This window comes from Fundulus heteroclitus, unplaced genomic scaffold, assembly GCF_011125445.2.
Source record: "Fundulus heteroclitus isolate FHET01 unplaced genomic scaffold, MU-UCD_Fhet_4.1 scaffold_143, whole genome shotgun sequence".
Taxonomy (NCBI): Eukaryota; Metazoa; Chordata; class Actinopteri; order Cyprinodontiformes; family Fundulidae; genus Fundulus; species Fundulus heteroclitus.
The window spans coordinates 73,101-84,651 of record NW_023396555.1 but is presented as its reverse complement, the minus strand read 5'-3'; the positions used below and the strand labels follow the sequence as shown (position 1 = coordinate 84,651).

At 45.1% G+C, this 11,551-nt stretch overlaps 2 protein-coding genes across 2 annotated transcripts; one reads left to right on the top strand and one right to left on the bottom strand.

Annotated features, from left to right (window-relative positions):
* Positions 1 to 270: 270 nt before the first annotated feature.
* ppiaa (peptidylprolyl isomerase Aa (cyclophilin A)) lies at positions 271 to 2,647 on the top strand. The gene is made up of 4 exons (XM_012851199.3): positions 271 to 432; positions 1,793 to 1,912; positions 2,002 to 2,174; positions 2,321 to 2,647. The coding sequence occupies exons 1-4, from the start codon at positions 364 to 366 to the stop codon at positions 2,451 to 2,453; spliced, it is 495 nt and encodes a 164-aa protein (XP_012706653.2). The 5' UTR covers positions 271 to 363; the 3' UTR covers positions 2,454 to 2,647.
* Positions 2,648 to 5,870: 3,223 nt separating this feature from the next.
* LOC118558671 (dickkopf-related protein 1-like) lies at positions 5,871 to 11,051 on the bottom strand. The gene is made up of 3 exons (XM_036129174.1): positions 10,904 to 11,051; positions 8,475 to 8,583; positions 5,871 to 6,611 (listed from the first exon to the last, which is right to left on the bottom strand). The coding sequence occupies exons 1-3, from the start codon at positions 11,012 to 11,014 to the stop codon at positions 6,298 to 6,300; spliced, it is 534 nt and encodes a 177-aa protein (XP_035985067.1). The 5' UTR covers positions 11,015 to 11,051; the 3' UTR covers positions 5,871 to 6,297.
* Between the last annotated feature and the right edge of the window lie 500 nt (positions 11,052 to 11,551).

Here is an 11,551-nt window from a genome sequence, read left to right as displayed (position 1 = left end):
GAAAACACTGAAGCGTTTCCGCGCCGGTGTGCGCGGTACTCTGAATCAAATGCACTCATGAATGCGCGACGACAGTAAAATGGCAGCGGCTGCTGCTGTGGACGCTGGAAAATGCGGATGTGGGAGGAACCACCCATCGGTTGATGCCGCCGCTGCTGTCGCAGATTCCGATTCGCCTGAATGAGAGTCGGTCAAACACGTTTCCCTCACCGATAGGTCGGTAGAATTAAGCCCCGCCCCTCGTGTCTTATATAAATTAGATCGGCGCTCCGCCATCTTTTTCGGTTCACTGTGGCCTGCCGCGTCTCTCGCCTGATCGGAACGCTCCCTTGTCCAGCCGCTCCACGTTAACCTGCAGACACCATGGCCGGAACCAGAGTCTTCTTCGACGTCACCGCTGACGGCAGCCCTATAGGCCGCGTCGTCATGGAGGTAAAGGCGGCGGGGAAACCGGTGGTTGGCATTGGGCGGTGTGCCTGGTCTGTGCTGGCCGGAGGGGAGCTCTGCTTAACGGCGTGCTCCACCCGCCTCTGCTCGGTAGCTCCTCCACTAAGACCGGGCCTGCGGCGGTTCCGCTCACAGAGGTTCGGCTAACGTCTCCGTTAAAGCCGCGGCTAGCGTCAGAACCGGCGCTGTCACGTGGGGCTTCACGAGGCGCGCGACTCTTTGTTGCCGAGGCCGCGCGGCCTACTTCCTGCACGCGGGCGGCGCGGGGACAGGCTCCCGGTCCGGTTCCGCGCGGATGCTCCACGGCGCGGCTCGACGCGACCCGGTGTGCGCGGGGCAGCAGCGGCGCGGGCCCGCAGCGGTTCTGGAAACTTCCACGGCGCGGTGTGGGAGGGGGAGGGGCGCCGCGTGAGCGGTGGCAATGCGGTAGAAAAAAGCCGTTAGAGCCCCGGATGCGCCCGCCGGGCCGGATTACTGTTCGGCCCGGTTATCAGGAGGCGGAGGAGCTCAGCGCGCAGACTCTGGCGCTCCGCCGTTCTTGAGCATGACTATGGGCGTTCCCTGCATTGCACCTCATGGAATCGAACCTTGGATCTCGCAGGAAGAGCCCCGCTATTCCCGCGAGATCTGAGTAACTCCCGGAGGTCTGAGCATGCCGCAGACCGGCTCCCCTGCAGCACCGTTAGAAAGCTTCCCGGTCCAACCGGACTACGGAGCTCTGAAGGGCAGGTTCTGCAGGAAGGTACCGAATAAAGATGGCGGCTGGTTCTGCAGTCACTGGTTCAAGTGTTAAACTTTAGGTTATTATTCCTCTGCAGAATGGAAAACTACTGCGGTCAATAACAGCGGCTTCTGTGTCCGTGCAGTCTGCAGCCCAGTAGGGCTGCACAATTACTCATTTACAGTAAAATCACATTTTAATAAACAGTTTCCATATCAGAGGGCTGCAGTTTATGGCTATATAACAATTAATCAGACGCGATAAAATGTTTAAAGTGGGTTTATCGCCACATGGAAGGGAGAGCTGCAGAGATGATCAAGTTTTATGTTTGAGTTTATATATTTTTAAAGAAGCTTTCAGGAATCTCTCCACAGCATGAAGTCACACAGTTTAATACAGACTTGTTGCACTTTAACTGAAACTATCCTGAAATCAGAGTAAATCTGTTAAATTATATTCAAACATCTTTATCTCTACAGAATATTTCTGTTGGTTCTGGTTAGAGCAGAAAAGTCCACATTAAATGGTACCGCCCCAGTCCAAAGTCTTAAGTCTGTGTAGGGCGGCTGCTCTGCTCGCCGGTGAAGCTCCTGAGTTCTGACCCGTGACCCGTGTTCTCCACAGCTCCGCCCTGACGTGGTTCCTAAGACTGCTGAGAACTTCCGGGCCCTGTGCACCGGGGAGAAAGGCTTCGGCTACAAGGGCAGCAGCTTCCACCGCGTCATCCCTGAGTTCATGTGCCAGGTGAGCCCGTGGGCCTGAGCAGGTTCTGCCTGCCGGTACCCGCTCCTGACTGGGTTCTGATCAGAGGTCTGTTAACGTGTGGCCTGCAGGGCGGCGACTTCACCAACCACAACGGAACCGGTGGAAAGTCCATCTACGGCAACAAGTTTGCTGACGAGAACTTCACGCTGAAGCACACCGGAGCCGGCATCCTGTCCATGGCCAACGCCGGGCCCAACACCAACGGGTCGCAGTTCTTCATCTGCACAGCAAAGACCACATGGTACGTGTGCCAACTAATAGACTAACAACTGGGACAGAACCTGAGCTGATTTAAGTCGTATCTATGATTCCCTGTGGTCCAATGTGGGGTGGGGTGGGGGTTCTGGTTTAACTCCAGGTGTGCTAATCCCTGAGTCTTGTCTGCAGGCTGGATGGGAAGCACGTGGTGTTCGGCCAGGTGGTGGAGGGCATGGACGTGGTGAAGAAGATGGAGAGCTACGGCAGCAGCTCAGGGAAAACCAAGGCCAAGCTGGTCATCGCTGACTGTGGGCAGCTCTGAGCGCCACAGGAGCCCCGACCCCTGCTGACCCGTAGTCTGACCCCCTTTTAGGCTCCGCCCCTCCATAAGTCGACATTCCTAATGATGGAGATTCAGCCGGTCCTTCCCCTCGTGTTCAGTCAAATCAATGTTGCTGCATCCGTTACTTTGCCTTTAAAAGTTTCTTTTGCATTAACGTTTTTTTTTTTTTGTTTTCACAAAGTCCTGACGGTTTTTGTTAAAATCAAATGAAATAAAAGACGCCTTGATAAATGAAATCTGTCTTGTTAAAACTTTGTGAAGTCTTTATCGCGCTGCGGTGAGCTGGTGGGCCACCTGCTGGTGATCAGCGGGAACTGCACCTCCGAACCAAAACCACAGCAGATGATGATGGACTCATGATCTAAATCAGCTTCTGGTTGACCAGCTTGCTTGACCCAGACATCCTTCACTGTTTGCTTTAGCATTAAGGGGGGCAAATGTGGAAAAGGTGGCTGTCTGGGTCAAACCCCGTCTTCATTTCAATTTTAGTTAAATGGCACCAATTCGTGGAACGTGCCATTTCAAGGCTCTTCCCAAAGATTATACTGATTGGTCAAATAATGGCCTATATAAGGGAACCCAGTTGATTACATCAAAGTCTGGACAAGCAACATTAGCTTTCGATGTTTTATAGTCTTTGTTTCTACAATAACTTTTGGTTCCTTGAGATATATTATAAAAAAAGAGAGATTCTCAAACACACTGAGGAAACCAGTGGAGTCCAAGCATGACAAAAATGCACTTGAAGATCCTAAACTTAAATAGGGGTTTTGAACCTTTTGCTTGATTTAGGGTAAAATGTCCAGTTTGCAAAGTTTTGGCCAAAGGGGAAATCTTATTTTTTTTTTCTTCAACGTTTAATCTTGTATAACGCCCCCTTTTTAAAAAAAAGAAAAAAGAAAAAACTATATGGCAAACTGCAGTGATTCAAAGCTGATTTTGCACTGAGGCCTGCATTTGAGTAAAAGTTACTGAACAGATTTCTAAAAAAAATTCTTTGACACCCTGAATATGTCTGCGTCAACCAAATAAGTTTTATTCTTGAATTGGAGCTGTGGTCCGCTTGTGGCTCCAGTCGGTAGTCTAGTAACACGATTATCTTCGTCTTTGCTACATAAAATTCATCCTCTGCATTTATCCGTCCCTTGGAGCGGGGGCCACCACTGGAACGCTGCCCGAGAGCATTCTGGGGCCGAGGGTCCTGCTCATGGACCCCGAGGCAGTATGTGGGATTCAAACCCAGAACCTTGGGGTGAGGCCGCCTTCAAATTCCTTGGAGCCATTTTACTGTCCTGTCTGAATTTTTATTACAGCACGGTCAATGTGAATCCTTAATTACAGATGTTCTGCTTTAAAAAAGGATCGAATGACAGAAGCATCTCGTATCAACATCTGTCTGCTGTTAAGTTTTTACTTAGAACATTTTATAAATGCTAAGATGACCCGTTAAATTGGTGAAATACTAATAAAAGTTTCATGTGGTTTCTTCTTCAGCCACTAGATGGCAACAGAACACATCAACTGTCCTGTTCGGTACTTTTGTGCAGCGAAGTTAAATTCTCAAAAAAACATTTGGTTCTACAACAGTTACACTATGTCCATAAAACAATTATCTGCTATTTTGGCCTTAAAATCACTGTTATATGTCTAATATGTGTAATTTAAAGATATGTAACCAAAGGTTAATCTGTTATCTCCGCTGTAAATAACTACACGGTTTTTATTTTCCCCATTGCATTATGGCCCACAATCTTTCATTTAAAATGTTTTATTTTTATTATATTCTAATTCATTAATCAGCCAGATGTTTAATTTTATGATGAAATATACCACTAAACAAAATTATTTGACGACAAATACCAACTTACAAATACTTTCCCTTTTATGTCCTCTTTCTTTCACCTTTTCTCTTTTTTTCCTCTTCTTGTTCTTCCTTTCCTCTTCTACTTTTCCACTGCAGTGTCCATATCATTTTAAATAATCCCTGCATGAATCATAATAAAACTATTCACATTCATAAATCAAGCGGAGCACTATGGCAAAAGCAGTTCTGCTCCACTTGTGAAAGTAAAATCTGTTGAGCTCTTTTTGGCATTAAGACAACAATTCTTATTTCCACATTGCCAGACAGGACACTTTAAAAAAAAAAGAATGCTGGAACAAAACGTGGTCTCTTCCCAGTAAATATTTACTAGTTAAAAAGGTTAAAGAGGTTTACTTTCACAGTAAAGTGATTTTGGATTAAATATGAAAAGGATATTGGTATAAGGATGTTTTATTTGGGATTACAAAATATGAAAAAGGACTGACAATTTCTTCTTATGTAATCTTCTACTTTTGGCCATGTTTTATATTTATAAGTGTAAAACTGTTATGATTAAACCCTCCAGTGTCTTTTTTGTTGTTGTAAAGGAAGCAACAATTTATTTCTCCACTCTGTCCTACTCCAATAATAAAACAGCTATCAAAACTTTATCTTTATGCTCTAAATTCCAAATATTTATGTATTCTCCACGCATGCTGTCATGTGTAGCTTAACTTTATTGTTACTTTTTTGTACAAACCCCTGGCGATTGTTCATTGTACTTAATTGCACTTTATTTCTTTTTGTATGTTACAAATTTTTTTCTAATAAAGTAAAAAAAATATGGTATGGGAGCGGGGCGGGGCTTCTGGTTGTGAGTGGCTGCTGATTGGATAATATTGCTAAGACTTAGAACTCTGTTCACATGACAGAAAACACTGAAATCTGTATTTTTATGTGTCTGGTTTCCTTTTAGGTTCAGATTCAGAGTTTTTTTTCTGAGCAGGTCATTGTGATTAAACACTGATGATGTAGGAACCTTGCGATGGTTGAATGTAAGACGCTGCAGACGACACCCAACCCTCCACACACACAAACCACTTTAACTTTTTATTATATAACTTATCAGAACCACGTCATGCAGCTTTCAGTCACTCATTGATGCAAAAACTAACAGACAGAAGAAGAAAGGTTTCATTAAAAAAAACGGGTTCAGGTTTGATTCAACAAAGAGAAAATGAGGGCTTCTTACATCCAGGCTTCAGCGCCTCGTTAACAGCTCATGCACAGCCAGCAAGGCAGCCGCTCTTCCTTGGCTTCTATCGCACTTTTATTTGTATCTGCCAGTATCTACTTCCCTTAGTAACTGTTTTTTTTCCAATAAATGAATAAATGTACACCTTATTCCTAATGTAATTACGCAATGAAAATGTATTGTTGTTCAACTCAAAATGTTAACTTGGGCTATGCACATTAGATCGTTAGGAATATTAAGAAAACTATTAAAAACCATAAGATATTAGTAGGCGTTTACTTAAGTCTTTCTGCCTGTTTTCTACATGCAGCTTTACTACAACAGTAGAATAAAATCCTGAAATTACAGCTTTTAGTTTCAGTGCCACCCCAATAGTTTAAGTGGCTCCATCTGGCCACCCCTATGTAATATTTTTGGAGGCGCCACTGCTCATCACCCGTTAAAAGCCTAACTCTGAGTTCTCTAAGGAACACATCTGTAAACCGTGCCAGAGTTAAGCATTCCCCGGTTTTCCGTCCGACCGCAGACTAGATGTCAGCCTCCAGATGCTGAAATGAAGGAAGCTGTTAGTTTTAGTCCATCCAGTGAAAGTGTCCAGGCCTGCTGCCTCCCACATAAACCACGGGACTTATTTGGGTTTTTTCCTAAATAAAGTAGGAGAAGAAGAAACAGAAAGTGTCTCTAAGGTTGCACAGAGGGCCAGCGAGGGGCCAGGACCTCAGTTTGGACCCCCTCCCAGGCTCCTCTTCAGTCTCTGGGCTCCTTCAGCAGCTCCGTTCAGCCGTCCTCTTCTTCTTCTTCCCAGAGTGCCTCGTCTTCCTCTGGGCCTCTCCGGACCGCACCACACACACTCCTTGCCGCTTGTTCTTAGCCTGGTCCGGCCCGCCCGCCGCGGCGCAGGACAGCCCGGCGGAGCAGTCGCAGCGGCCCAGGTTCCTGCGCAGCTTGGAGGCGCCGCGCAGGAGGCAGGCCTCGCCCTCCAGCGGGATCCGCTGGCACCGTTTCCCCGTCAGGTACCGGACACAGCAGAGGCCGGCGGCGCAGTCGCCGGAGCGGACACAGCTGGACATCTCCGGACCTGAAAGGCGTTCACGGCGTTAGAACGATGCTGAAGGTGCGGCCGCACGGCATGCTGGGAGCCGGAGTTCATTGGCTCACGGGACATTCTAAAACGCTTAACGTGAAAAACGCTTAACGTGAAAAACGCTTAACGTGGCTTAAGGTAGGAAAACAACGAGGAATCATCACCAGATTTCGCATGGCCATATCTTGTCATGAACATTTAAGCCTGTAAATAAACCGAAATCCAACGATTATAGAAGATATCTCACATTAACGTTTTCTTATTCATTGGTGCCTATGGCGAGAAAAAGGCTTAAAGGCATACTATGCAACATTTTTCAGTTAATTAATGTGTTCCATACCGTTTTGGATGATTAAATGAGTCATTTCAGGTCGAACAAAGGTTTTCTCGGCCGCCCTGGTGGTCTGTGGGGGAAATACCGCACTTGCAATTGCAAGAGCTCACTGCCCGCACCCACAGAAGTCTCGCTTTACAGCGAGAACTCCATGTGTTTTTTCCCTGCCATTCACTATATGCACGCGCGAAAGCAACAACAAAGAACCGCGTGTTAACGTTAAAATAAACATGCAAGCATATCGAGTTTTATTATTATTATTACTATTGTTTTTTTTTTTTTAATGTTGGCGAGACGCTACCGCGGCGGCCGCGGCGAGGCGGCTGCGGTTTGGCGAGGCGGCGGCGGTAGCGTCTCGCCAACATAAAAAAAAAAAATAATAATAATAATAATAAAATTGGCGAGGCGGCGACGGCGGCTGCCTCGCCAAGATAGCGCTGCAGGAAACCCTGATGTTCATACTTTCACTGTGTTAGTCATTGTTTGTACTGCCGTTTTTTCCACTTTTCGTTGCGTTCGCCTGTCTGCTAAGCTCAAAACAACCGCGCCTGGCTTGACGGAGAAACCAGAACAGCTGAGCATCTTTATGACAGCGCACTTTTACTTTCGCCCTCTGGGGGGAGCCTCGCTGGAAAATTAACCCCGGTTGCATAGTATACCTTTAAGCCTGTAAATAAATCGAAATCCAACGATTATAGAAGATATCTCACATTAACGTTTTCTTCTTCATTGGCGCCTATGGCGAGAAAAAGGCTTAACGTGGTTTAATGTACCTAATCAACGATCACTGATCACCAAATTTCTCTTTCATATTGCTCCTAATAATAAGCACATAAAACTGTCGAAATGTCAAACCCAAAGTCCAATTATTATGGACGTTATCTAACATTAAGCGTGAATACTGATCGTTGTTTAGGTACATTGAATCACGTTAAGCTTTTTTCTTTTAATATAGGCCTCAATGAAGCAGCAACGCTTAATGTCAGATAACGTCCATAATAATTGGACTTTGGTTTAGATTTTTTGACAGTTTCATGTGCTTATGAGGAGCAATATTAAAGAGAAATTTGGTGATCACTGAGCGTTGTTTAGGTACATTGAATTGCGTTAAGCTTTTTCCTTTCAATAGGGCTCAATGAAGCAGAAACGCTTAATGTTAGATAACGTCCATAATAATTGGACTTTGGGTTTGACAGTTTTATGTGCTTATTAGGAGCAATATTAAAGAGAAATTTGGTGATCATTGATCGTTCATTGGGTACTTTAAACCACGTTGAGCCTTTTTCTCGCCATAGGCGCCAATGAAGAAGAAAACGTTAATGTGAAATATCTTCTATAATCGTTGGATTTCGGTTTATTTTTTTTGACAGGCTTAAGTGTTCATGACAAGATATGGCCATGCGAAATTTGGTGATGATGCCTCGTTGTTTTCCTACCTTAAGCCACGTTAAGCTTTTTCACGTTAAGCGTTTTTCACGTTAAGCTTTTTCACGTTAAGCGTTTTAGAATGTCCATTGGCTCACCTTTGGTTCCGTTGAGGCTGCCGGTGAATCTGTCTTTGACTTGGTGTCGGTCCGTCTGCCTGTCCGGGCTGGAGCGTCTCCTCTCAGCTCTGTTACTGCAGCCCCCCCTCTGAAGGACAGAAATGTGTCATCAGCATATCAACTTTTTATGTCAATCACCCGATGAGCAAAATAAACCCCATTCAGTGTCTGCAGAAAATATGTTGGTAGCCTGGAGCTGAACTACGGCCACACTGAAGCAACCGCCATCCAGCCGCCGCTCCTGGACCAGGCGGTGCTGCTCGCCAACCTGGCAACATCTCTGGAGGATCTGGTGGACCCAGGGATGCCGGGTCCACCAGATAAAGTACAGTACCTCCACGTTAAACAGAGAACCGTAACTCGTTCGGTAAAATCAACGTCTGCCATGTTGAGTTGACCAGAACCTCCTCTTGATGATGTGAGGTTTGTGAGAGAGACGCGAGATGTCCAGCAACCGATGCGTTGTTGGCATTCGGTGTGAACGTAGCGTAACGCTAACAGCAGCCAGGTAACTTTTTCTCCCATAAACAAAACACTGAAGTCGGGTAAGTGTCCACGCTCAGCCTCGCTCTGGTAAAACCATCACCTGACCAGGTTTGCTGATTATTCACAGATTTTAGGTCAACACTGTGGGAGGCACATCTAACATGCTTTATTTATTAAAGAAGTGATTTCAGGTAACTTCTTTAATACGTTTTAATATCAATCATGTCTTTAGATGGCACGAGGTAATCTAGATCACAGCTCTCCTTTCTTCCTGAGAGTTTGGTCATTTCATTTCAGATCCACTGGACTCTACTTTGCAGCGGCAGACCATGGTTTTTAAACCCTAACTGCTCAAAAATAATCCCAGATTAATGCTGGATTTGTCTATTTTCCCATTTTTAATCACATTCTGGACTCAGGTTGTAGTCTCTGGAGGAGGAACCGTTCAGTGTCTGGGGACGCAATCCAGCCAAACGGGTTGGGTTTCAGAGCCCGCATTGGAAACACTGCAAAAACTGATCTAAAAATAAGTAAAATGTTCTTAAAGTTAGTGTATTTATCCTTGATTTGAGCAGGTAAATAAGATTATCTGCCAATGGAATGAATATTTTGACCCCTTAAAATAAGATAATTAGACATCCTTCACTTGAAATAAGATGATTGAGATGAATTGTTTCTTATTTTAAGTGCAAAATTCTTATTCCATTGGCAAATCATCTTATTTACCTGCTCAAATCGAGGACAAATACACAAATTTTAAGAACATTTTACTTATTTCTAGTTCCGTTTTTGCAGTGAACCCACTGGACCAAAGGTTCTGGGAAGTTTTTAAACCAAATTTAACTAAACAATGAGAAGCTAAAAAAGTAAAGGATGTAAAACTGATGTAAAAGAAAGAAAAGTGACTACGTCTGCTACACTAAGCTAAACTGAACTGAGAAAAGCTGAATAAAATCAGGCTTAATTCTAATAACAGGCTAGCATTAGCTAACAGTGTGTTTTAAATATTTCCTTTTTGTTTTGAAACAAGTGGTTATAAAAATGAACACATTTAAAATGACATTTGAATAAATGTTGGCGTTAACATTTTGTTCTCTGTGAAATTGTTTTCTCTTTGGGATTCTCTATGGATTCAGCTAAAGAAATTTAAAACGGGAGAAGCTGTAATGAATCAAACCAAAAACTGGATCATCCCTTGAGTTTAGCAGCTTCTTCAAGCCTGGATCTACAAAACTCAGGAGAAAAAAACAGCTTCACAGAGAGGAAATGGAGTGAAAATGAAAACCTTCAACCTGTTTCAACAGAAGACCAGCTTGGTCTGTAAACCTGGAGCAGTTAGTGGAAAACAGCCTTTTTCCTCTATAATGGGTCAGCTGCAAAAACATAACTAAAAGTAAGCCACATTTTCTTGAAATTAGTGTTTTTGTCCTTGATTTGAGCAATTAAACAAGATTATCTGCCAATGGAATTAGTATGTTTACCCCTTAAATAAGATAATTAGACATATTCACTTGAAAAAAGACGATGGAGATGAGTTGTTCCTATTTTAAGTGCAAAAATCTTATTCCATTGGCAGATCATCTTATTTACCTGCTCAAATCAAGTTCAAAGACACTAATTTCAAGACAATGTGACTTACTTTTCTTTCCCTTTTTGCAGTGAGAGCTGGGATAGTTGAGATGAACATTGCTACTTCTGGTGAACAAAGAACCCGTGTCTGAATAATCTGATGATGCCGGCGGTCAGATAAAGAGAACATTAAACTGAGACTAGAACAGCAGAAAACCACAAGAGTTTTCCCCCAGCATTCATCAACGGGTTGGCTCCAGGAACAAAGTCTCCTCAGTTTTATTGTAAATTACGAGAAATGAAGAAGAAGAGCGAGAGCTTCCAGGCTGAAGGAGGGAAACCTTTGCTCTCACCGGCAGCTCGGAGCTCTGCAGCGTTGCTTCTTTGGAGGATCTGATGGTGTTTGAGTCCAGAGCCAGACCCCAAACCAGAGACACACACAGGATGCTGCGATAGATCCACATCCTCTGATCGATGAGCTCAACCTTCCTCTGCAAACCGTTTCACCTCCTCTGCAGCGCTCAGAGAATATCTTCTGGCTCCGCAGCAGAAACTGGCCCAGGTACCCGGTCAGATGATGCTCCTCAGCCCCGCTTCCTCCTGCTGACAGCTCAGAGAGTCTCGGCTGCTGCCTTCAGGTGCGTCTGTTTTTTATAGCGCTGCCCTCCCCTCTGATCCTCCTTCGCTCAGCCGGCTGAGCCTCAGAAGTCTGGGGGCTGCGTTTGAAGCTCGACCGCATCAGTCGGCAGGGACAGCGCCGCCTTCCCTTCCTTCCTGGAAGGCCTCAGGTGAGGCGGGCCGTTTGAAACGCGACACCACAGAGACCACAGAGAGATTAAAACACACCTGGAGACCTGAGCCAGGTAGGGCCGTCGGAGGGGCCGTGTTTGAAGGTGTGTGTGGTTTCTCCTTCATGTGGTCCCAGGGGTCACCGTGAAGACTCATTAAGGGCAGAGGCCGCGTCTCCCAGGCGGGCGGATGTGTGGCTGTTTGCAAGGGAT

Excerpts from the sequence above, each read along its gene's own strand:
- ppiaa (XM_012851199.3), top strand. The coding sequence starts at position 364 with ATGGCCGGAACCAGAGTCTTCTTCGACGTCACCGCTGACGGCAGCCCT. Across the intron at positions 1,913-2,001 it reads TCCCTGAGTTCATGTGCCAG|GGCGGCGACTTCACCAACCA; the intron begins GTGAGCCCGTGG and ends TGTGGCCTGCAG. Across the intron at positions 2,175-2,320 it reads TGCACAGCAAAGACCACATG|GCTGGATGGGAAGCACGTGG; the intron begins GTACGTGTGCCA and ends TCTTGTCTGCAG.
- LOC118558671 (XM_036129174.1), bottom strand. The coding sequence starts at position 11,014 with ATGTGGATCTATCGCAGCATCCTGTGTGTGTCTCTGGTTTGGGGTCTG. Across the intron at positions 8,584-10,903 it reads TGCAGAGCTCCGAGCTGCCG|AGGGGGGGCTGCAGTAACAG; the intron begins GTGAGAGCAAAG and ends TCTGTCCTTCAG. Across the intron at positions 6,612-8,474 it reads CAGCCTCAACGGAACCAAAG|GTCCGGAGATGTCCAGCTGT; the intron begins GTGAGCCAATGG and ends AACGCCTTTCAG.